Source organism: Cyrtonyx montezumae, unplaced genomic scaffold (genome assembly GCF_038088225.1).
Source record: "Cyrtonyx montezumae isolate F1298 unplaced genomic scaffold, pur_monq_1.0 scaffold_8, whole genome shotgun sequence".
Taxonomy (NCBI): Eukaryota; Metazoa; Chordata; class Aves; order Galliformes; family Odontophoridae; genus Cyrtonyx; species Cyrtonyx montezumae.
The window spans coordinates 103,161,257-103,188,574 of record NW_027072089.1 but is presented as its reverse complement, the minus strand read 5'-3'; the positions used below and the strand labels follow the sequence as shown (position 1 = coordinate 103,188,574).

The following is a 27,318-nucleotide window of genomic DNA, read 5'->3' as shown; positions in this document are numbered from 1 at the left end:
TGATGTCTACATGGGCCTATTTGAGGATATACAGCAAGAGCCCAAAATAACTATGAGAAAATGAAGATTCCCTTTGGGAAAGAGATCAAAAGTCAATAGCAACACTTCTTGCAAGCAAAATTCAAGATGCCCTTCCTGTAGCTTATAGCAAAAAGACAGATCCATCACTGATCTCATTCTGGCAAACAGCAAAAACAAAGGAAAAATGCAAGCATTCAGACATTCATATACAATTCTAGGCCTGTAATCACAGCTGTATAAATACTTAAAGGTATCAATTTGCTATTTTATTTTATTAGTCTCTTCAAATGGATCACAACTAAGCCCCAAATTACTGAGTGATACCCAACTCTGAAGCCATATTTTCAATTTTTCAATTTCTTCACACTGCAGTAAAATCAGTAACCAACTATATACTGCAATTTAAGATTTAGTCCACAGGTCCGGAATCTAACCAACTGTAATTTAAAAGGATCAGCACACACATCTATTAGGGGCTTATGAGAATGAAACCATAATTCCAGTAAGAGTCTCACGAACCAATTTATGTAATTTAGTAGTTTTCTCCTTTCAAGTGTATATCATCACTTCCTAGAATGAGACTGCTGTAACTCAGATAATAGCTCATACTGTATTGTCCACAACTAATTCTGTCATGTTGCAGATTATCAAGAGAGTGGTGTCTGGTGCCTCTCAGAAGTTTTTATTTCTGTTCATTTATAGAGAAGGTTTTTTTTGTTTTTTGACTGAGAGAACTACACAAAGATAACAAGATGGCCTCAAAGAACTCCAATTAATTGTGGGCCAGCTGGGAGAAACAATGCAGAAAGAAAAAAAAGGTTGAATACAGCACTACTGTGATACAATGGAACACAACCAACAGTACCAAGAGGTTGTTACGCAACGGCTGTTTCTTTGGACAAAAATGTTCACCAGATGAACGTGCTTGCATGTTCATGTAGGAAGCAGCAGGGGCAAAGGATTTCAGTCTGTCAGCTTGTAATTTGTGCACATCTCATGAGTTGGATTATAGCCAGAGCTTGCTCTCTGCCAGCCTGCCTCCTCCTGCTGCATCCAAACAGACCCCAAGTGCCTTATCCCTCCCTGACTGGGCTGACTAGCCTGCTTCTCCCTTACATTCAACATTTCTCTGTACACAGTTCTCTAGAAGTGTCATGGTTTTATAATTTTTGTTATATATTGATATTCCACATCATAACATCATGTGGTGTATTGGGAGTTAAAGAGTTAATGCTCCAGCTGCATGGATCATTGATGGTCACTGATATGCCTGTCTCAGAAGAGAACTACATTCCCCAGAGGACTGTGCGATGCTTTGTATTTTTATGTGTTTCTGCTCAGAGGGAAAGATAAAAACTGTCTGCGGGTCACGGGACTCTCTCTTTCCTTTGGGATGGACTCAGCAGTGGGTGCTCGCTGCTGTCCACCTTCAGCGTTAGCGTAAGGCCTTCAGTTTATTGGACACTCTCTCTTGCTCATTTTATTTGGTTTATTAGCCTCAATACCAACTATATTGCAGTATATTGTGTTATTTTGCTTCCTGAATTAGGTTTCCTCCTCAGATCGTTCCCACTGTTTTGTTTCTAGGCCCACCTCCCTATTCCCTTTTCCCTTTCCTGAGGCGTGGGTCTGCGGGTCCCCTGCCCCAATGGTCACGGAACCAGGCTGAACCTGCCCGGTAAACCGTTGACAAAAAGCCTACCTAGGAAACTGCTCAGTCCAAATTTAAAAGAAAACAACCACCTACCATCACCACATCAGATCAAAAAGAAACAAAAACCCTGTGCTAAATGAAGCCAACCTCCTCAAATATATGTTGCAACAACAGGATAAAAAAAATAAATCTATATTTACTTTACCTGAGTACTGAGCTTCAACGTGGATTTCACAACTATATGATTATAAATCATTTTTGCTGTTAATGCTGTTTCTGTGTCCCAGATGCTTTATTGCTATCCAGACAAAGAATAAGATGGGCCCAACCATCCTTCAAGACTTATTCCAAGACAGAGTACAACATAAGACATAATAAAAGCAAAGGAACAGGGAAGTCAATGAGTCCATAGCACAGTAGGTTATTTATACGTGGACTTTTTTTTAGAAAGGACTTCTTAGTCTAAGTTGCTCAGGGTCTTGCTCAGTCACATTCTGGCCAGCTCCAAGTACAGAGGTTGCATAAACCTCCTAAGGCACTTGTTTCTGCGGTGGACCACCCTCATTATGAGAGCTTTCCACCTTAAAATCAACCTGAGTCATCCTTGCAGCAACTTCTGTCCACTGCCTCTCAACTTCTTGCTGCACACCGCTGTGACATGCTTAACTCCTTTCTAATCATATCTGCTCTCACAAATTCCACATCTGATGACTGACAATCAGTAATTAATTCAGGAGGATCTACAGGATTTCCTGATGGTAGGGCAACTTTGTCAAAGCAGGTACTAGGTTTACAGGAAGATTTGCTCATTCTTAGTTTTCCTAAACCTTTTTGAGAGTTTACCATAGTTTCAACCCAAGACAAAGAGTTCACAGATAGGAAGGTTCCTCAACAGCTGCAGAAGTTGTCTGTCTTACATCACAGGCTGCTTATTAGGAGAGCTTTGTGCTATGCAAAGAAATAAATCAATAAACAATAGAGCTACCACAGTGATTCATTTGACACCTGTGAAAGCCTCATTAAACTCTATTACAAAAAATTGAAGGTAGGACCTACCTACATACCAGTCCTTATGAAGTACCATATATGCAACCAGCAGAAGGTGAAATTTCTTTAGCTCCTTCAAGTAAGGGCTACATCCTTTACCAATAAGTAGCACAGAGTGCCTCATACAACAATTATTAATATCCCCGGAAGGAGACTTGACTGATACATCTCATCATTATATGCTATTAGATGAGAGGTCATTTAAGCTATACATAACTCAAATGGACACTAAATGGACATTGATCAATATCTGACCTTGGAACAGATGGAATAAAACATGCCCAAATAAGAATAATTTTGTATTTGCAATACACGCCATCAGTATAAATCACATTAGCATACACTATAAAAAAAGACTACATTCAAAGGAATTATTTTGAAAAGATTAACTACAGGCAAAACCTCACCACTTCCAAGTCAGTTCTATTAGTTACCTGATTATCTTCTTAAACAAAAAATTATCAGCATTCTAAGGTTTAAAATAAAGAAATAATTATCAGCTTACTTCTTTCTTACCATTGTAGGTTATCCTCGGTTTTGTCAAACACATCACGAGATGTAAATCCATTTCATCAGAAGATACAAATTTTGAACATACAGGGCACTTGAATCCTATGGGAAAAAAAAAAAAGTAAGTTGAGTGCATTTGACCACGTTGCAAATACATACAAATGTTTATAGTCAAGCCAAAATTAATAAATGCTCTGCACATATTCAAGACAAATAATAATAATAATAAAAAAACTCAGCTTTTTATCTTTAATCTGACATTTCTTACATAAGTAAGAATGAGTAATCCCCCTGACTTCAAAAGGCCTCAAAACAGACCGCTCTTTGGCCAAGGGATCTGTTGCTAATTGTTAACAAGTTAACACTTCAAAAACAAAGTTTCACAACAACTCTAAGTGCAATTTAGTACAGAAGGAAGAATGCAACAATCCTACCAAAACAGAAATGAGACATGTAGGGAGCATTTAACCATTAAAGCATGTAACCTGCTTTATCAGGGGGTTGGACTAGATGAGCTCTGAATCGACGGCTTCACTGGGATCAGCAATGAAAATTTAACAAAGGGTCTCTGTTTTACATCCCACGCTTTACCAGTCTGGAGCACAGGGAAATCAGTAACTCACTTGTGTCACCTCATCTACCGAATCACTAGTATTTCCTGTAGCACTGAATTCCACTTCTCTCATCCCAGCCAAGCACAACTTGGTTTAGCTTGTGAGGTCACAGCCTGAGGCAATGCAGGATAAAGAATAATAAAGACAGTCTGGATTGTGATGCAACTACATAATAGTCTATGACAAAACAACCTAATGTTTAATTTATGTCAGTACCAAAGACAGTTGTCTTACAGTTGAGGAATAAGATTGGCTGGCCAAGTTTCATGACCAAAAAATAAGTTGACTGAATTCGATCTGCTAGAAAAGTCAACACACAAGAGGGCAAAAAAAAAAAAAAAAACACCTAGCAGGGATCCTGATGTATAACAGCTGTTAAGTATACCCACAGGACAACACAGAGCTAAAATGCCTACTTAAAACTAATCAAAACCCACACTCGGTACAAATTTCTTCACTGACATCGAGGAAAAGCAGTGACAGATATAAGCGGCTGCTGTGACTCCCGCCAACATCCACATCTATGTCTGCTTCCCTATTACTTTATCATCCCATGCTTTTGTACTTCCACTTTCAGGAGTCCACAATGAACTGATTCAGTCAAGCCTATTTAATGACTTGATGTTGCACATTCAAGTTACTGATGCCTGAGAATTTTGAGCTTTACTGTTAATTATTATTCAGACTTAGTTGAGACAACTGACCCAAAGCATTAGCACTAGAAGCACTGCACTCTCCTTATCGAGACAATGCTTGATTTTGGTGCAGCTAAATAGGAAGCAACTCAAAACAGACAACTGGTAGCACATGAGGAACTCAGAGCAGCAACTGAACATGTACTCTGAAACCACTTCCTGAGATAAAAACACAGCTCTGATTCTTCCCATTTTAGTTGTAAGTGGTTCACATCTATTTGTTCTTGTTTCAGTGCTACATTTCATTTCAAAGATTGCTCCTCTCTATTTACTTAATATTCCAAGCTCACACATTCACTAACACAAGTTACACCCACAGTTTCACAAGCACGAAACAGCCAATTGCATATTTTGAAAAACAGGTTGAAGGGACTACTTATTTGGAGACAGCTTTGTCAGTCAAAAGATAAATAAATAAAAACTTCAGCCAATGTGTAATCTCTTTCCCCAGGGCTGCATCTCAACCTGACTAAAATCTAAATTAATAACTTCATCTTTAGGAGACTCAAAATCATCCATAACCATTCTGCTACATTTTTCTTCAGAAACTGACCTAGGGGTAAATTCAACTGTTATCAGCCAAATGCAGTTGATTACTTTTAGGTCTAGTAAAGCCAAAAAAAAAAAAAAACCTTCTAGAACTCATGCTTTATTATTTACACTCTCCTATGTGGCATAACTGACAACTTATTCTGATGTGAAAAGCATGCAACTTCCTCATACTATACAGACTGAGCCCCACTGGGCCAGAAGGATGTGTTTGCATTACAGCAGGTTAGCAATTATGTTTATGGCTAGTTAAGCAGTGGGAAAGTCATTAACAGGTTGCCCCTGCTTTCTGGACAGAACCCTTTGAGCAATTCCCTAGAGTCATCAGCATGCCTACGTAGAAGCATTAGAGCAAGGGAAAATCAACAGGTTTTCAGAAACACTTCTAAAAGTTAAATTATTTTTTTTAATGTTACTTCTTCCAGGAGTGCTAGTATGGAAGATTTAAATCTAAAAATAACAATAGAAAGAGACTGAGTACATATTATTACTAATAATAATAGCAGCAGCACTCATCAGTGACAGCAATAAAGATTTTAATTTAAAACTATGCTTAGAATTAGACAGCTGTGAAAGATCTTTCTGGCTAACCCCCTACAGTACTCAGCTGAATACACTTTTCCTGTGCTGTGGTTTAGCTGGCAGCAGCTCAGCACCACATGGCTGTGTGCTTTCCCCAGGCAAGATGGGAGAGAGTCAGAGCAGTAGAAGTGCAAGAACTTGTGGGTTAAGATAAAAACAGTTTACTAGGTAAAGCAAAGCTGCATGTGCAAGCACATCAAAACAAAGAATTTATCTGCTCCCTTCCCATGGGCAGGCAGATGTTCATCCATTCCCAGGAAAGCGGGGCTCATCTCATGTAATCATCTCATCACAGTTTCTCAGGAAGACAAATGCAGTCATTCCAAATGTTCCTTCCTCTTTTACCTCAGCTTTTACTGTTCAGCACAATGCCACATGGTACAGAACATCCCTTTGGCCAGTTCAGGTCAGCCGTCACAGACCTGTCCCCTCTCAGTTCCTTGTGCCCCCAGAGCCCCTCACTGAAATGCTCTCGGCTCTGTAAGGCACTGCTCAGTAACTAAAACACTGGTGTGCTATCAACACTATTTTCATCTTAACTCCAAAACACAGCATCATGTGACCCCCTATGAAGAAAATTAATTCAATCCCAGCCAAAACCACAATCTATTACTGTATGTCCTTAAGTCCTGTAAACAGTCCCTTATTTAACAAAACAGTACCTCATGACTTGCTTAGTATCTAGGGGGATCTGAAGGTAACAGGCAAGCAAGTAAAGACACCCTCCTGACACAGCAAGTCTGGGATATGCAACTGCTACAGCTGTACTTAGTACACAGAATACTATAAAGAATTCCAGAGGCAGAAGACACTACACTTAAGATCTATGGACCAAGCTAACAGCCAGAGGTAAAGGCACCTTTGTTGAAAATATATTTTTCCACTGACTAGCATCAGCTGTGAGCCAGAGACTACCACTACAGTAGAAAAAAATACCCTGAACTCTCAGCATCTGCTGAAGCATTTTCTAAAGACAAATGAAATCCCAGTTGCCATTCCTTCACACTGCTGTCATCCTCTAGAGACGCCCAGTGCAGGTTCCATGTGGAGGATATTGATATTTCCAGCTCTTTCAGCAGCCCCAACCAACAAATTACTTCGAAGTTAGACACTACACATTTTGGAGTACTCTGAAAGATGAATAAGTGAACATCTACCACTAAATATGTCATTTAAAAATCTTTAAAAAGCTGGTGTTTTCCCATCCTTCCTCAAATCAGAAGGCAACAATTTCATGACCCAGTTTACAATTAAGTACTCCATAAGAACAAAGACTATTGTACCCCTGCCCAGCAGGCTACCCAACATCTATAGTCCATGTTTGCATTTACCACCAGTTTCAACAAACAATTCTGATAAATTTATGAAAGTTTCACATTACTTCAGAATCAGCAACTGCTAAAAGCTACTAATTGTTTACATGGCTCATTTCACTGAGTTTCACGGATCTAGTATTCGCAGACATTTCAGTGACAAAGTAGAAGCAGCCACCAGATGAGGTGGTAGCAGGTGAAACGTCCAGTGAAAAATCTGAATCACAATTAGCAACTTTCTAGCCTTGCAAGGATACAAGCTTACAAGGATAGCACAAGGCATGACACATAGTTCAGATGAAAATGCAACCCTTACCAAGTTACAGTTTCTCAGCATCCTTTATCCCACCCACGGCCCAGCCCACCGAGCCTCATTTCACCATCACACGTTATTCACCGCATTACTCTCTGGCAGTACATACATTTGTGAACAACTATTGTCACAGATGAAGCACAGGAGGAGTAGAATTTCATAGATCTCTGATGAGCACCTTGAGAGCTCGAGCACCCTTGAGTCACTGCTATCAAACAAAACTGATGCACTAGTTTCACAAAAACAAGGTCAAACGACTCAGTGCCTTTTGTGTGTGCGTTTGTTGCCCTCTTCTTTTCTTTTTTTTTTTTTTTAAAGTTCTGTTGCTTATGCACATATAATATCTTTTACAAGAGCTGCTCTGAAAGCAATACCTCTTGGTTTTATGACATTAACCCACAGTATTACAGACAGATTCTGGTGGTATGGCAGTAGAGGCTGAACCTCCCCACTGATACTCTGTCACGTGTTGCCATGTGATAAGATGGCAGCAGAGGGGCAGTCTGACAGAAAAGCATCTGACAAGGAAGTGCAGATGAAGCAACGAGGAGGGATTTAATTACTCCATGAGGAAAAAAGGGCACCCACTGACATTCATTAATGACTGTTGAATGTTTCTGGACACTAAACAATGGACGTGAGCACAGTGAGGAGGTGGATGGTACATTTCAGTGGGACACTTTCACTGGTGCAGATTTTAATAAGCACAGCATACAGGCTCCTGTTCCTTGGTGGTGAAAATGCACAGCTAACAGGGATGAATGTGCTGAAAAGGCATTTTGTAGCTGAGAATTTTCTCTATCAAGTAGTGTTATTGTGCTCTTTGTATCCACTGTAGTTACCAGTGAAATAAACAGAAGGCATTGCTTTCAGAGCAACCTACATATATGCAGCCCAAGACAATTCCTCTTCCCTCAGTCCTGCCCAGATAAGCTAAAAGGTTGGACACATGCTTTATCTTCACTGAAGATAAGCAACTATCACCCTTATATCAGGGTCACTGCTAGGTCAGCATATCATTGCCAAGCCGCCCTTGCTTCTCACTCTGTAAAGGACGTTGCCTGCAATAAAACAGTACACTGGGGAAGAGCCACCTTTCATTCCCATTTTCCTCTTGTACAGCAGGAAAGAACTGAGCACAAAAACTGAACTAGCACACACCTCTAGCCAACAAGACTATGCTTAAGACACACCATACAGATGAATTCTTACAAACTCACATTGAGTTTCACAACCTTGAGCACAGTACTGAAAGTAACACATTACTTACAAATAAACCACAGTCATGGAAAGAAGTACAGTTACAAGAAAAGAGAGAACAAAGTTGCAGTGAAGGGACTAGAAAATTCTAGGGTGGGACTTAACAGAAAGAATTCAGTTCTCAGAGGTGAATTCTCCCTCCTGAATCTATCACTTTGCCATCTTTTGCAAATGAATCTTCAGTTAGTCAAGAAATCCCATCATTTCTCGTGTCCACATCTACAGAACTCATAATTTTCTTCTTTGGCAGGCTTGGAAACTGTCTGCAGGGACAGATTGGTGGGTGGCCACTCACGGTACCCATACCAACTTCAACCTTTTGTTGTTATCTTGCTGTTTGCTTTGCAAACAGACTGTTTCACCTGCAGTTCAGTGAACAGCAAAGCAAACAAAACCAACCCAACAAATGATAGAAGCTCCCTGACCTCTGTAATATTCTTTTTTTCTAAAAACGTTTCAGCATTCGCCAATTTTGTAGTAGTAAGAGAAAAAAAGTTAAAATAAAAAACAAACAAGCTTCTAGAGACAATATGGTTCAGTGTCTCAGAATTGCACATACAGGAAATCTTAAAGCACTGTTAAACCTGCACAGAAGAATGGATGTTCCTTTTGATTAATGTTCAGCAGCAACAAGTGACCATGAATAACACGCACCAAAGAGACAGCCTCAGTCTGATCAGAGTAAACTTTCAGCAGAAAAGTCTGGACAAAGATATTGCAAAAACCAAACTAAATGCATAGTGATACTGTCCTTTAAAAAAATAAATATGTAATGAAGTCAAGTTCTTACATACATACGTTTTCAAAGCAGATGGAAAAATCCATCTCAGTTTATATTTAAGCAAGTCATAAACAAAGAGAAAGATTTACATACACATACTTTTATAAAATTAATCTGAGAATTAAGAAGCTTTACAAATGTTACTTACATACTTGCACTTGTTCTTCAGAATTCACAGAAGTACAGGCAATCTGGAGGCACAGCATCCAGTAAATATGATGGCATGCTGGTATGTAAGAATACTGTCATGCAAATAAAGCCTGCATAATGATGCTAAGACAAAACAAAATGCCCTTCCCCATTAAATGGAAAATACCCTATGCAACCAAAGAAACATTGGTAGAAAGGCCCTCAAGAGGTCATTGAGTTCATCCCATGCAGTGAAACTGGGTAAACGTACTTGGAGGAATTAATTTACCCTTAAAAACTAACTAGTGAAAGATTTTACAACCACACTAGACAACCTGCAGTGCTGATCAGCTATTCCTAGAGAGTAAGAAAATGTCTAATCCGGCAGCTTTCACATACAAAAAGAGATCACTAACTTCTCATGTGTTCAGTGGACACAGAAAACACTTGGAAAATGTCCTGTGTGAAAAAAATGCACACTAGAAAATGTGCTCCTCATCTTTTTCCTCTAGCTTGCACAAAGGCAGTTATTCTAATCTTTCCTCACAGGCTCTGTTATCTTCAGCTTTCATTTCTATTGCTGTCCTCTGGACTCAGTCCAATTTTTAAATATCACATTGCCAAAACTGGGCAGAACTTTCAGGCTGCCTTTCCAAGTCCTAAGAAGAAATGACTAGTTACCTACCATGCCATTCAGTTGACACTAGATACTGAATGAAGGATACATACATCCTTTACATATGTGCATGCCTACCATGTAAACAAACCAACTGACTGTTGTCTCATTCCACTCACAACCCATCAGCAATCCATAAAACCTCAGCAGATCCATTACTAGCCAGGTCCAGTTTTTTGGTGGTGGTTTTATTTCCCCTCAGTTTTAGTACTTGTCACGTAGTGGGTTTTCGTTTGTTTGCTTCTTGAGAAACTCTGAACATTTTCCTAATATGTCAAGAACAGCAATGGATTCTATGTAGTTTTATCTCCAGATCCTACAAGTCTGGCACTATACTTCATTTTTTAAAGTGCTCCCCAATAACACTGAAAACAGATCTCTAATGTAGCCCACTGTGAGATTCCATTTCAGTTGGACTCTTAGAACAGACACAGGATTTTTTTCCTACTATTTCTGCATCCGCCTTTTTTCATCTCGACCATACTCTCTAAGTTTGCTGATAAGGATATCAAATGGAATAACAAACACGTTGTCCAAGTATAATGCCTCTAACTTTTTCTTCTCACATTCAACCATGTAAAGGACTATCATATGAGATTCTAAGAACAGCAAAAAATAGATGGAAATAATTCAGTTTCTGCTGAAGTAACAAAAGCACTGGTCCAGTCTAAATTCTGTTACACCCTTTAATACTCTAATTTGTAGCACTTAAAGAAAAAAAAGAAATCCAATCAAGACACCATGTCAGAGTTATTTGGCCACAAAATGTTCTCTTCTTTCTTCCCCAGCCAGCTGAAACAGGAAGACAATACAAAAACAACAAAAAAAACTATGAAGCTTTGTTGAAGCAACGTGCTTTCATGTACAAACCTAACAAAACCTGTCAACTTTACTCTCACCATCTAGGAGAGTATAAGAAGACTAATTCACATTAAATTCAAGAACAGAGAACTTGCATTTTTTTAAAGCCACGTTGAAGAAGTTAGAAGATTAAAAAAGAAAGAATGCAATACCAATTTCAAGGAACCCTCCAAGTGAAGATTTCTAAATTCTGTGGCTGCCAGTACAAGTGACTACTTGGAAAGAAGTTTGTCATTTTATACAGAAGAGTTCTTTTTCACGAGGGAGAAAGGATACAAATAGTAGACTGGTTTCTGTCCTTCCTTGTGCTGCCAGTGGTTTAAGCTGGGAGAACACAGCACTACCTGGAAAGACTCCTGGAGACAGAAAGAAAGAAAGTACTCCCCCCAGTTTGAGAGAAAAGTAGGAAATTATAGAGAAACAAAGGCAGCAATACAAAGTTTCCAAACTATCACTTCAGAAAACCAAACCAGATTAAACAAATAATTTCCTCTTCTCAGCACTTACTGATTTGTACTTACAAGCTATAGCATTTCCTTCTCCCCTATTGTGCTGTAAAACAGAAGTAAATACACTTGTGAATTTATTGATGAAAACAGAATCTTCTATTTTCTTATTTAAAGCTTCCACAGCACTCAGTGGAAAAGGGAAGAATATATGAAATGGAAAAAGAAACGAACAACAAGCATGAAACATTTCACTTAAGGACAAACTTACAAGAGCCAATAAGGAATAAGTAGAGGAGGTATGTTTGCATAACACTTCTTTCCTAAACAAAACTCAGACTGACAACCCTAGTACATAAATTAACTCCCTGCATCCTGTTAATTGGGTGAGATCTCCAATGGCAATCACTGAAAAATAATGCAGTACCGAATGAAGAACAGGAATTGAACAAGATATTTTCTTGAAGAGTAAAGCCTTTATCAGCTGTACAACTTGAACAGTCTAATGCCAATGTAAAGCATGATGACAATTGTAACTGACCACTGTGCTCTTTTAGAAACAGAAGAACAATAAATACAGTCACTAGAGGAGAGAGAGGGTGGTTGAAACCCCCATGATAAATATCTTGCAAACCAGAAGATAAAACTGCAGGTGAGGAAGAGCTGTAGAAAAGTTGTTTTTATTTCTTAATGTAAAAATAAGAATAGCTGTTACTAGAGGAACAATTGTATAGGACTGATGTTTTAGATCAATGCAAGAACCCAACAAAGAAGAGGAGGAAAGAATTCTCAGTTCCAACTGTGTTGGGGGAGGTGTATGGTTGGACACTGCCCTTCTCATTCTACCACTTACACTGACTACAGATCCCTACAGATGACAGACTTCATACCTTCTTTGTCTAAACTCCAAGCAGGCCTACGTGTTTTTAACTTTACAAGCACTGTAACAAGAATTATTTTTAAAGTAACTTGTATGACATTCATTAATTCTTTAACTTATTGTGTTTCAGACAGGTCAAATCTCCTAGCAGATCCATATCACAAGTTTCTTAATAGAACAGTTGCAAATTAAGAAAAAACAAGCGTGAACATAAACTTGTGTTGGGGGTTGCTTTTAGTAGATTTAAACGTTAGAGTTAGACTGAACTTCAGCTGTCTTGTAAAGAGAAGGTCCCACATACAGTCAAAATCCAAATGATTTAAAATTGCTGTGCATGATAAATGCCCTTTCAATCAGAGACTAAAAACTTATCTACAACATCTTCCCGAAATAACACCACTGATTCCTATAGCAATGGGAGGTGGGTGAGAAGAAAGGCCAAATGAGCACATTCTCTTTCACATAGGTGTAATAACCTCCTTCCAAAATCTGATTTAAGGGGAACGAAGGAAAAATTCCTTCTCATGTCTACTCATCATCAGACCTTCGGAACACATATTTAAGTGTGAGGTCTACATATATCTATACTAGCCAAGTGACACTAGCTGCCTGGGAAGAAATGAGTTTCTTAACCACCTCAGAAGCTGGTGTACAAAAGTGAGGCTCTTGCTACCTTGAAGTAATTTTGTAGAAATGTGTGGAGGACAACAAAATTGCCTAAATATGCAGTTAAGCCAACCTGGACACATTTTGGAGTCCAATAAACTACATAATTCAGAAAAGAAATGGACAGAAAACGCAGTCAAAGTTTTTAGAGATGAACATTCTGTTTGCACATTGTAAGCGGGATTAACTAGGAAAACAAGCTTTGTTTTTCCAATACCAAATGATGCTAAATAACTCGCTGCAAGTCAGCCTAGAGATCTGAAAATTTCATGCAAATGAAATGACTTAAAACTCTTATTTAGTAGACACTACATATCCCCACCACTTTTTTTCCCTACCTCACCTATCACAGTTTAAGGTCCAAATTCTGTTCTCTCTTTCCTAGTCTTTCCCAAACTAAGGGGTCTTTTTGTTTGCTTAGTTTTTGTTTTGTTTTTGTTTTTTCCCCTCCGCTTCCTTACTTTTATCTCATTCCCTGGAATCATGTTTTCCTCCAATATCTGCAAAAGGTGGTCTCTTTCTATTCATCATTTCACAATTTAAGTTGGGAAAGTCAGGCAGGGTAACAGCATTCTACTGTTCTCTTGTGGAGCAACTGAGTGATTTGGCGAAGACAGTGGCACATTCTTATGCAGAAAAGCCAGTTTGTCCTTACCCCCACATTCTTCAGAGCATCCATAACGTCAGTATATTCACCAATACACTTGGATTAAGGAAAATGCTTTCATTAGAAGTCACAATTTAAAAGCATAGGAAGAGCTATTCCAAGATCAGAAGAAAGAATGAAGTCTTAGATTTTGAAAAGGCACAGATGTAAAAATCTCGAAAAATTGCACTGTACAAAGCAACAAATCTGATTAAGATTACACAAAGCATGATAACAAGAGAGGGGAGGGTGGCTATATCATGCTGAGTATGTATATATATAAAATGAGAAGTAAAAGGAAAGAGGTATGATGTGAAAACGGCTGAGTAATGGTTGATGAGTATGACTGAACCGAACACGTGAAACAGAGCATCTTGTCAGATGCAGAAGTCTTCTGAGCAAACTAGCTAGAATGCATTCAAGGTCTTTCAAAAAAAAAAAAAAAAAAAAAGGATGGGAGAGACAAAGTAAAACACTGCACTTGAAATGCAGCAGACAGGAACAAGGGAGCAAGCCCCTGGAGAAGGCAGCACAGATACGAATGCTGCTTGAAAGCATGCAGAAGACCAAGTCTCTTGGAGAATCTTTAAACTATTTTTCTACTACACAAACAAGGCGATAATGGAGACCTGAGAAAGCACAGCATTTACAGACAACTGGTCTGCTGTCTACAAAGTTTTTACCAAAATAGGTGAGGATACAAGAAGTCCTCACTAAGGCAAAACTTTGTAAAGTCTGATGTAGTTGAAATACTTACCAACAACCTACTTGCTCCTGCAGAAATAGAGGTAGCAGTGACAAAGAAAAAAGGGGAAAACCAATCAATGCCAAAAAAGTCAGTATAAAATATTAGGAAGAATACAACTGGGAAGAATCTACGTAAATAAAAAGTTAAATTGTTACAGGGGATGTTCTCAGGAGTTGATATTTAAATTCTAAACAACATTTCATATCTCAACAGCATAATTATATATCACAGATAGTTGCAGTTAAATTTATTACACCATTATTCAATTTTACCTATTAAAAGTACAGTTTCAAGAGACTCTATAACAAATGTTAAATAAAATGTGAGAGCAGGTTTTTAAGTAGGAATGATACTGGAGGTTTATAATTACTAATACTGTAAAAGCACCTATTTCTAAGACAGAACATTTTAATATTATTCAGGGAAATATCAAAGTGAAGAAAGCATGCAGAATGCCTCAGAGAAGTAAAAGTAAAGAGGAGACATAATTGGTTCAGAAAAAGACAGACTGGAATCCACAAACAAGTAACACTCCCAACTAAGTTTTCTTTAACATTGTCACTAAAAGCTGAGGAAAATTAAGCTGTTAACTCACATGCTGTCTACATGTCAGTCACAACAGATCTGCCTATACTCCCAGCCTTTCATCTTTCAAAGATAACGTAATGCCCACACCATATTCTGCAAGATCTTTCTCAGAATATCCATGAATAAGAAGCCAATTTTTAAGTTAGCATGATTATTCTTTTTGAACAAAGTGTTAAGAAATATTTTGTGCATCACTTCTGCTTTAAATGATCATTGTAGAGACTCCTACTGAATATTTTCCTTAATTTATATCTGCTACATTAGTCTACCTGTCAAAATTGCCTGTTTAGAGATTTATTTACTGACACTTTAAACATCTACTCTCAGAACAGAAACATCTTGTTTACATTAACTAGATCAATCTAAGAAGATGCTCATATGCAAGAATACACACATATAGTAGACTGCAATTGGAACAAATTGGTTCAAATTACAGGCGTTTTGACTTTATCAGATTGAGTAATAACATATTAAGTAAAATGTTTTCACTTAACCAATTATGGCTTCCATTTAAACAAGTATGTGCCTCCAGTGCTTTCTTCTCCATAGCATTCTGTGAATAAGAGAAGCTTCATCACCTATTGAAGTAGTATAGCTTCAGACAAAATCACAACCTGATTTGAGTTTCAATCCTAAGATGACATCAAACTACAATATGCTAGCAAGTTATATTTTTAAAAGTAAAAAAGGGTAGTTTTACCTCCCCCCCCAACAGGCTAAGAGCAATCATATCCAGTATTCTAAAACATCTTTATAACATCAGGGTCACAGTGTGCCACGTGCTGCACGTGCATTTGTTTGCACATATGCATTAGCCCATCCCTTGCAGAACCCACATACTATAGTAGACAAGGAAAAGCACTGGTTACAATAGGAACAATGTCTGCATTAGAAAGGCAGTAAAACTTGTCCTAGCTTACATAGGAGTCAGGTGATTCTTGCAAGTCTCTATGTATTACAATATATAAAAGTGTCTGGTTGCCTACCATAACACTGAGACAAGGGTAATGGAAGAAGCAAACCATGACACAGATCAGCACTGCCTCATCACGTAAGAAGGCTGTGGTTAGGACAGTAATATCTAAAGGGAGTGCAAGGCTCTACCATAGCTCCCTAAAACCAATGACCAAATAGAATAAAAGGAATGAAGCATACAAAGAATTGGTTTTGAAAAAAGAAAAAAAGCTCTTAAGACACAATGAAGAATGTCAGAGTGTGAGTCTGCACACTTCTTGACCATTTTATTTGTTCATTCCTTTACCTCACATTTGCCTCTTGGCAGCACTATTTCCTCTACTCCTGTTGTCCGTTCCTGTACATGCCTGCCTACCATTGAGGAGGCAGCCAGAGCAAGCATTGCTTTAAGCTTTCGCACCGCACGCTGCTGGTTTAGCAGGCCTGCCAACAGAGGCTAAACAAGTCAGACACTGATACGATGAAAACAGCAGCTAGAGGGCAAAGACCAGTAAGGTGAAATGAACATCTGCACTGTTAAAAAAAAAACAACAACAAAACCACAGCCAATAAAATGAAAAAGACTGAACTTCTGGAACAAAAGACAAGATAACGAAGAAAGCACACATGATACAGACACACTTCAGCAGCAAGCAATCTACTGAAAAGACAAATCTTCCATAATACATATTTAATAACAGAATACATAGTCCTTCCCAAACAACTGAGATTTCATTCTCTTTTGTTGTTGTTAAAAAAAAAGTAAGGTATTCATTAAAAATAATTTATCAGCCTTCCATCATTATTTAGCGATCCAAATTCCCAAGTTAAACGGTACTAGTAAACTAACACCAAAATGATTAGAGAGATTTACCTGAAGTTTCTCATTGTGGCCTTTCATTCTAGGATTAAAGGAAAAAAATTCAATTTCCCAAAATCTTCTATGGAAAAAAAAAACAAAACCCATCACAGTAGTTCTCAAAAGGAACTTTCAGTTAAAGACCCATCCTCCATGCCAAATACATTTTTTTACCTTTAAATATTTGCCTACTGAGTTATTACTTCTTACCTTTCACAGACTAGGTTTTAAAAATTGCAAAGAACAAACATCATTCACAGCCATTTCAAATTAGCTCTCCCTCCTAAGGGGTATATTAAAAAGAGCTTCTCTTTCAGTATACAGGAGACGCTGTCAATCACTTATAAAATACATGCCTCCATTACACTCTTGATTGGTAACTGTCTCACTCAAGACAGGATGTCAAAGTACCCCCTTCCCACATGGACATCAGCCTGTACTCACGTCTTCCTTCACAGATGCCCTAAGAAGGCAAGCTCACTGCTCACAAGTGTGATATGATACAAGATGCAATAATAGCAATTTTGGTAAATTTCACACTATGGTCACCAACAAATTTCTGAGATCAAGCCAAACATCAGCCATTTAACTCTAGTGGGAAAAAAACAGATTTGTTCCAGTTCTTTAATTCACATTAAAGACTGCTGAGTATAAAGGCATGGACATACAAAGAACAGCCTATGCTTGTTTTATCATGCAACTAAAAAAAAATTCTTTTTTTATAATTATCAACTAGCATTTTCAGGAACATCTAGAAATTTCCAAAAGAAACTGAGAATTCCTGTTTACCTTTACAAAACCACACACTTCCTCACCCTAGTGGAGGTCCTTTCCAGCAGTTGTATCAAGTTAGAAATCAGTAAACCTGGAGATTTGTCAATAAAAGAAATCTCCTTTCACTGTTGTTGTTTTGTGGTTTTTCTTTTGCTTTTCTTTCCCCTCCCATGAGGAGCAAAATGCTCAGTACAATTCCTGTGCTGTGTACTAAGAATACCATTTAAACTTGTTTCTTTGCTTTCTAGAACTGTGTAGACATTGTGCCATTCATTCTATTAATCCTATAATCTACAACAGCAGTTTCTGTTTTGGAAGACATCTCCCCAGGGCAGTATGAAGGCTACAGAAGACTAGCAGCTGTCTAATCTTTCAGGGAGATCCTCCAGCTCAAGGCTGAGTATAAGTGAATGCTGAACTTGTTCTGTTAACAAAAGACCTCAGTCTGACATGCTGTTTGCCTGGTACTTTCCACAAAACTTGGTAAGGACTGAAACTCTGCTCTTGGTGTAAAACTGATCCTTAGCTAAAACTGTGATCAGAAAACAAAGATGCATTTGGAAGGGTTGTATAACACACATGTGAATTAAATATTTACACAAAAACAAATGCTTTTGGATAGAAGTCAAGTTAGGGAACGGAGTTCAAAGCACATAACGATGACCTTCAGAAAGAAAAATAAGAATTCCAACTCATTCGTCAGGACTCCGTGCAACAAAATTCATATAAGTTGTTCTAAATGTTGAGATAAACTGATCTTTTCATACCATCAGCTAGTTCATTACTCAAGTAAAATAAAGTAGCAACATTTCAAGGGAAAAAAGTGAATTTAAGCTCTTAAGGAGAGAGAAACATTTCAGACATGCTTACGTCATTACTCAACCTTCAAGCTCACTGAGATCATAAAGTCTGAAGTATGTTGTTGTTATCTAGCCCAGTATATCATAAACCTGCAGGTAGTACAATCCAGCACAATAAAACAGCAAGCCTTTTGGAATAAATTTGAATTACTAATGAACAATACAGTCTTCTAATCAATTAATATTTTGGAAAAAACATACATACACAAGACTGCGTCTTTAAGATGAATTTGGATTAAAAAAAAATCAGATCTCAAATGTATTAATATGAGCAGCTACAAAGTTATTTTTATTTGTTTAAAATAGAGAATCTTTTAGTACACAAGCAATTTATAAAATTATCAGTTATTATAACCTTTGTTATCATCAATCCCCATTCCCTCAAGGACAGATTTACTGAAAGAAATTCAAAGTTAGGTAAGAAAAAAGAAAGCCTCCTATAGAAATATTAAGTTTTTCCACTGGCTAGTCTGTTAAATCAAGTATAAAATGTATTTAAATACAAACGTAGAATGCTGGGTTCCACCTCATAACCATGGCCCCTCAGTCCAAGCAAATATGAATTTTCTTTCATTCCCTATTCAATCTTCATACATTTCTCTAACTACTCAGGGAACAAACATCAAGAAACTACAGTACAGGGGAAATACCTTGTAGAATATGACTAAAAACTTTTTCTTATAAATCTAAACATGTTATATACAACACCTCCAATCAAGTAAGCTTAAGGGGAAAAAAAAAAAACCAAAAAGTAGAAGGCAAACCTAGCTACTACCCAATAGCTTGCCTCAGTTCCCAGACATATGGCAGGGACCCATGCTAAATAAGGTTAACAATAAACTGTTAACCATAGAATGGCTTGGTTTGGAAGGGACCTTAAAGATCACCCAGCTCCAACCTCAGTGCTGTGGACTGGGTTGCCATATTAGTGACAACTGACTTATTTTCCAGGACAATGAGAAAAATAACACTGATTTTGTTTATTTATGGTATTTTCTTTTTTTTTCTTTTTTTTTTTTGTTGTTGTTGTTGTTTGGTTGGTTTAAGTTCAAATGTATATTTTCAAACAACTGAAATAGCAAAATGAGAACTCATTCTCTCCCCAAAATTCACACTCTTTCTTCAAGCTGAGATGGAGAGGAAGAAATGCACAGAACCATAGAATGGCCTGGGTTGAAAAGGACTTTAAAGATCATCTTGTTTCAACCCTACTACTGTGGGCAGGGTTGCCAACTATCAGACCAGGCTGCTCAGAGCCACACCCAGCCTTGCCTTGAATGCCTCCAGGGATGGGGCATTCACAGCATCTCTCAGCAACCTGTTACACTGCATCACCAGCCTCTGAGTGAAAAACTTCCTCCTAACATCTAACCTGAACCTCTCCTGTCTTAGTTTAAAACCATTCCCCCTTGTCCTATCACTGTCATGTGGCCTCATTCTTTATTTGTTTATTAGTAAACGGAATAAAGCTACTGATGTTCTTACAGAAGCTAGTGTAATGTTATGGCAATATACCAAAAGCACTTCAGCATAAAAAAAAGAAATATTTACTTTAGGATTCCCACCCCTAAGGAAAACCCTGCAACATTTCTAAAAAGATAACAGCAAGCCAGAAATAAAGCATACATCTTAAATAAACTGCACTTAACAATAGAGAAAAACAAAAACCAAAATCCACGTAGCTCTCAGCAAGCATGGTCACGAAAAGAAAGCAAAAAGGTCACTGAAGTATTTACAAATCCTCTTTTCATACATGAATCAAAGTATTGATGTGTTTTCCATCCTGGTTTTGAAAGATATTAAATGAAATTAAATACTTACATGTTTTGTTCTTTTTCTTCAACATAAGTGATGGCTCTGATCTTGTTACCTCAGCACTACTGAATGCAAAATTATCTCTCTTCAGAAGTACTTCAGAATACTAATTTCTGAATTTTAACCTCTTGTCACGAAAAACTAATGTTATTTCAAAAGGTTAATCCTTCAGTGAGTCTCCTACTGCTCAAAGCATTTATCTAACATTAATTCAAAACATATCAGGTCCGCATACCTTGTAGTTTCTCCAAGATTTTAACTTTTAAAGTCAAACATTTCATTCATCGCACTTTTAAAAAAGGGACATCATACTGTGTCAAAGATAAGTGGACAGGCAGGGTGACAACAACAACAAAAAAATCTGAATAACCTGCTTTTAATTTTTCTACTTCCACTTATTGGAAGGAAACAGGCAGCAAGGCCCAATTACAACAACAAGATAGACAAAACTTTGTAGTGGAAGTGAAAACTACCTGCAGGAAGTTCTTAAGTCAGACCATAAAAAAAAAAAAAAGTAAACTAATTATAAGGAAAATAGATTGCTAATATCTATAGAAGTGGACAAGAAATCTCTTTCCCGGGATAAACAAAATCACAAATAAACTATAAATGTACGAGTTAGACTGCTGAAAGCGTTAAGAATAAGTCTTCCAGAGAAAGTTTATCCAGCCCACCCCACCCCGCGGGAGCTGTCAAAGCTGCTTTTTGTACCGCTGGGACTGGGCGAAATGAGCCTCTTGCAGGCCACCAGCCCATCTCAGCATCCCAAGTAGGAGCTGGCACCGCACCTGCTCTGCCCGCTGGCTGCGGCACGCCTGAAGGGGCTCCTTCCGGAGCTGTCCAGGGCGCAGGTGCTGAACAGGCCGTGGGCTGCCCAAGGCTGGCTTCTGCGGGTTAGGGTCAGCCCCTGCTGGGCTTTGGGGAGTAACTTAGCACTGAAGGAGTTCTCCTTGATCATCAATATTTTGTTAAACAAGCTGTGAAGTGCACGTAGGCACCACAATGATGACACGAATAAATACATTAATACATGTCAAGCCAATCAGAATCATGTTCTTTTAAAAGGCTTTTTTTTTTTCTCCTCTTACCCTTCAGGTAACGTTCACGACTTAAAGAAGCAAAGACTCTACTTTCAGTTTGCATAAAGGTCAATGAGACACAGAGGAGCATAAAGCCACTGTAACTTGCCTATAACTATACAGCACTAGTGCCACCTTTCACACACAGTCACAATCATATACTTGTGCTACAGAAAGCCTTTTTCAAGTCCAGTTAGACACGTGAAATTGAAAACAAACAAAAAAAAAGCTACAGCTGGCTTCCCTGTTTATATGGAAAGAAACAGTTTCAAGCTCACCAGATGTAGAGAAAGACCATAGTAGATATAGCTACTTTAAATCAGTTTAGGATCACCCACAAAAGACAGAGATCACAGTCACATAATAAACAAGGAAGTGCTTACTCCATTCCAAGGGCCAGAGCTCACCAAACACACTAAAGGAGACAATTACCAAGTAGAGATCCTTCTCAGGGGGCAGCCAGCCCTTAAATGAGGTCAGGGAGGAGCGGAGCCTGGCTCCACCTGTTCCTGTCACAGAGGTGAATTACTTCTGCCTGTGCTTCCAGGGCTCACTACACCCATTCACCAGGTGCTCAATAATTAGTTCAGGCCATGACTTAACCATTCCCATACACCAGTCAACACAAATAGTAATGTAATAAAACTCTCTTCAGCAAGTTTATCTTTAAAAAGTTCTGTTACCAATCAAACTTCCTGGATCTGGCTCGGCACACAATCACGACAGAAGCAGCAATTGAATTGTTTTAAGACAATTTTTTTTGTTAAATATTGTCTGTCTCATTACCATCCTGGGTTGTTCTTTGTCAGACATTTGACCATCAGAGCCTTCTACAAGCTAAACTCAAGTAAGTATATACAAAAATTGAGATACCAAACCATAACAGCACAGTGTCCTTTCAGTTATATTTTGAGACTATAAGCATTGCTGAAGTCCTATCTAATATCTAGAAGGAGTCAAGTGCAATTATATGCAATATAAGAGCCCTTCATATTTGTAATGAACTATCCTAATAAAATATGCATCAATTGCAAATTTGCACATTCAGAATTGGGAACCAGCTGTGAAACAGTAAGAGAAAGTTGCTTACTGGGGAAAGTTTTCCAATGGCAACATCAGCTGTCAAAATAAAATACTCAAGAAATGAGATGGCTTTCCATTAAGAAATTAAGAAAAAAGCAGATGAACGTTATCTGGTCAGAAAGGACTAAATCTAGCTGATTCCACATTTCAGTGCTGGAAGGGAACCATTATCCTCGAGGTCTCTTCAAACACTATGATCATCAACAAAAAAATATTCTCCTCACATATTACCTTTCCTTAAATCTGTTATTGTAACCCTTTTGTGTAAACTTCTGAAGGAAAAGACACTGCCTACCTACAAACCTAAAAACAATTTAAATGTTTTTAATGTGAAAAGTTATTTATAATGTTAAGAGCAAGGCCCATTGTTTTCCAGCACACTGCAAACAAAGGGAGACTTTCTCTCTCTTACTTACAAATCTGGCATGCTTTCACAGGACTTCTTTTGCAGCAAATATTTTCCAGGGCACTTATGTTTATCACTTATTTTCATATTGAACCTTTGTGGATTTGTCAGGCCAGCCACACATGTGATATAAACATTTGATTTTAAACGTATTTCAAAGAATACTTGTATGCTATGGCTAACACAGTTTTAAGATTAAGAATAGGATTAAGTTAAACAGCTGAGAAATAGTCCAATTCCATGATATGACAAAGAAAAAAAAGAGACCTTAGATGCATCTTATAATCAGTATTTATTTGCAGCATGTATTCTCAAAACGGTTTACAAACATCATGTTAAATCAAGTCAAAAGATTTTACTACTCGCAAGTACTTGAAAGCCTTCCTTATGTTGACCTCTGCTTGCATAACCTGCAAGCTGAGGTCTTTGTAAAGGAAGGAAAACCAAGAATATCCCCCAATTTATATCATATCATGATGACCAGAATACATTCAAACTTCCCATTCTCAGCTTTTTATATCAGTTAGAGTAATTTCAAGAATTAAAAGGCAGAAGAGCTACATTAGCCCAGCACCCTGTTTCTCAATGTAGTTAGGAATCCAATTGCCAAATCACAATGGTTATGCAGTTTTTCAGACTTGAAAAGCCAAGAGCATCCTATAAAACATGCTACACTCTTGCTTAATGTCATGTTTACACCCATTAGCTATGCCTGCCATTTTCATTCATTAACTAATGAACTGCTGGTGCAATTGCAGATAGGGAAGAAAAAAACCTGTGGATAGCAAATTGCAGGAATTACCTCTCTAACACACTTCCCAGATACTTCTAGCTCTATTGTTCAGTGTGCACTTTGCACCAACAAAACACCAAGTTAAAATATAAAATCTGTATGCTCGTATTCTCGTCAGTATGATAAAATTTATCTACAATGGAGGTCAATAGCACTAAAACACTATTAGGATCAAGCAACACTCACATATAAATAAGGATTTTGAAGATAAGGATTGCCACATCTGTTACAGTAAACATAAGGCAAGTTATATTCAGCTTTGATAAACACTGTTTTGAGAATAATTTTTTTTTCAAAGCATTGAAAAGAACAGGCAAGAATTCTCAGATTCGTGACTTTTCTAGCCCTACTAAAAGCAGGAACTGCGGGAAATGCAGGAAATGTCACTCAATAGGGAAAAAAATGTACAAATATTTCATTAGCTTTAAAAATAATCACCCAGCAGTCACAATCACTGTGACCAAAAACTAAAGCAGGCCAAACCCTGAAAGAAAATCAACACTGCACAGAATTTAAGAACTACAATGCTTTTGACAGTCAGCCACTCTGAGACCTTATTACTTCCTGACAGCTTAAACTTGCATACCTGTGTGGATAGGATCAAACAAACTCAATATTGCTGTCAGCCCAAGTGGTCTTCATAAAGCTTAGTTCTTGTCCACTTCTCAAAAATCAATTTAATATGTTGGAGCAAACTGTTGTTTAGTGTGAAGAAATGACACAAGTCTAAAGATTTTTCGAGAAGTAAAATGTTCAGTCATTAAGTGCATTTAAAGGCTGACCACTAGCATGACAGACACCTGTTGATGAAAAGTCATACCTAACCACCAAAACCCACTAGAAAGACAAAATGAGAATAATCATTACGAACATTCAGGAGATGTGCCAGCACTGACACGGTGTGTCATTACCTAGCACTGACAGCACCCTAGTCGCTCAACTAACCTCTAATATCTAGAAAATTCTACCTTCAGTTTTTAGAACACTAATGACATCACAGTATAAATCAACCTGACTTAGAGACTAATTACGGCAGCCCAACTACGAAGTGCTTTGAAATACTGACAGTTTCAAAAACCATTTGCATTTGAAGTGTAGCTAAATAACTGCCTTATATAAGTGACACCTGGAAACAAAACAAATTGTAACCTGGAAAGCCAAATAAATTGTAACAGCTCATTTTTTTCTTGACATTATTCTTAGATGAATTTATTGTAAGTTACTAGAAGACACGCAAAGTGCATGCCAGACGAGAACACTGTATTTATAGCGCACTAAGTCAGTCAGCAACCAGAATCTACTAAAAATATCCACAATGGCATGCAGCACACCCACTCTTTGGGGACTATACACAGTCTGGGGTGGTCTGACTTTTAGACAGAGCAAACTAAGATGAAGAGAATAAGCCAGGTAGGTCATTTTCTGGATAAGTCTGAGAGGTACAGTAGAATCACACAAGTTGGCAGTCTATCTGGCAATCAGACAGAGAGTCATAGAATGGTATAGGTTGGAAAGGACCTTTAACTTCACCTAGTTCCAACCCCCTGCTAAAGGCAGGGACAACTCCCACTAGACCAGGTTGCTCAAAGCCCCATCCAGCCTGGCCTTGAATGCCTCCAGGGTAGGAGCATCCACAACCTCTCTGGGCAATCCCAAGCCCTACAAAATTTTTCTGCTTCCTCTCCAGGTCGATACAGTGCAGTTTACACACAGGGAGCAGGAGCAGCACATGCTGCTGAGTGAAAGCAGGAACAATCCTCATTCCCACTACAGCCTACACTTGCGTTTTTGCAGGTGTCAGGAATTTGAAGCCTATCAAATAACAGGCACCAGTGAGCTCTGGACACACACCAAGACATCCTTATGAAAGTCACAATGATATTTACAAAGGAAAGGCAGCCATGGGAACATAGGCATTTGTTTAGGAGATATCTAAGCAGAGAGCAGACAATAATTTCCTGTATGCTTATGAAACGCTGTTTTGGTCTTACTCAGGTTTTTGGGGTTTTTTTTATTGTTTTTATTATCATTTTATTCTGATTTATCAGGTACAAATCTTTAAAAATACTTCAAACCAAAAATTCAGAGAAATTAAGGGTTTTTCACTATTCCTTTTCAAAGATTAAGCACATGCAAGAACAATGTGTTCCATTACCACAGTAAATGAACAGAATATGCAGAGATGAGCCTGGATCTCTCCTGAAACTAATTAACGCATTAACGAGCAGGAAACACATTGCAGAAGAATCTTGAAAATAATACAAGTCTGGTTCATGCATCTGCAAGTAGCACAGAAAATCTACCCCAAAAATCTTCGTAAAATTATTCCTCAAAGTTTCATGCGAGGATAAGACAGCAAATTAAGAACATTTACGTGATGAACTTTTCCATGAACAGCTGCCAAGAACAGGAGAGAACTTACCCAAGCAGATGGGTAGGCAATGTGTTTTAAAAATAGTTTTGAATTTTTAGCAGTGACAAAAGGCTTTCTTTACAAGACAAAGAAATGACATGGAAGGCTGTTGGAGCGTAGTCTGCAATTACACGGGAACACAAGGAGAGACACACCATCAGGACACCCGAGTTAGATTAGGTACTCAGAAATTAGAGAGGAAGGCACTGTTTGAACTAGCACTCTAAAGGCTGTCAGATGCTATCGCCACCCTGGCAGCCAGAAGAAATATTTGTACATGGTATTATAATTAAGCTGTATCCTTTTATTCAGACCGTTACCTATTTAAGTTTTTCTTCTCAATGCAGTACAGCCATTCTTACTGTTTGGTTTCTTCTAACCTCTTCTGTTTACCAGGCAGGAGGAAGAAAAGAAAAGCAGCCCTTCAAATCTACTCCATCACTTGCTTCAGCCTTTAGTCCAGGCACCCCAAACTCATCAACACAGAGACCTGGCTCTCTCTCCATCTAAAGGAAACTAAAACAAGATGCAGGGGATTCACCAGCACTACTGGCAGATCCAGGCAGTGCTCCTTAGTTCTCTTAGCTCATTTGTCCAAATGCATTATATTTAAGGCTAAAACCACACTGGGCTAAGGCAGGCAGGCGGTGGTGGTGGACTTTTTGCTTCTTTCTCCTGTCCTCCAACTACTCCTTAGGACAGTTTATGTCTCTGCTACCAGTCAGGAGCTCTATGTTGCCCACTATATGTAGACATGAGTAACAGAAGATCCCACTAAATACAGGACAGTGTGTCCTTGAAAAGCGATCGGATTCCTCAAACTCATCTGTCAGCAGAGTTCTTCAGGAGCTCCTTATCAACAGATTTATCCTTGAACTGCTTTCCTAGCACACTGGATTTTTTTAACCCATATTTCAGTTAATGGGATGTTAAAACATTCCCAAAACCTCTCATATCTTCAGCAAGTGCTGAAGTGACTCTTCTCTTTCACTCTACAGTGAATTAATATGTAAAACTGCAGAAAAAAGTAAGGCACACACCTATCTCCCTGACAATCTGTGTTTTTTGTGAAGGTGTACATATGTGTATAGATATGTTTGTACTTGTCTCAACTTGCAAAACAGTCTCCATTTTAGCCTTCCTCTACAAGAAGCACAATAAAGAGAACCTCTCATATTTATTGCTGTCCTTCCCAAAGTGTACAAACACGGATACGATTGTGTCACCGCTGCAGCCAAGAGAACAGAAACTAATCAAATCACCAAAGCAAACACAGTCTCTTGGTTTTCATCATGCTCCATCT

General features: G+C 38.2%; 2 protein-coding genes across 4 annotated transcripts in view; both read right to left on the bottom strand.

Annotated features, from left to right (window-relative positions):
- Positions 1–27,318, bottom strand: part of MTURN (maturin, neural progenitor differentiation regulator homolog) — a 263,443-nt gene that overhangs the window by 178,879 nt on the left and 57,246 nt on the right. The window lies entirely within an intron of this gene.
- Positions 1–27,318, bottom strand: part of ZNRF2 (zinc and ring finger 2) — a 55,454-nt gene that overhangs the window by 22,941 nt on the left and 5,195 nt on the right. For all 3 annotated transcript variants that reach the window (XR_010623200.1, XR_010623199.1, XM_065753211.1), the window contains exon 2: positions 3,239–3,334. Coding sequence is in view for 1 of the 3 variants with exons in the window: in XM_065753211.1 (XP_065609283.1) it covers positions 3,239–3,334 (96 nt within the window). In the remaining 2 variants the exon portion in view is untranslated. The remainder of the gene's footprint in view (positions 1–3,238; positions 3,335–27,318) is intronic.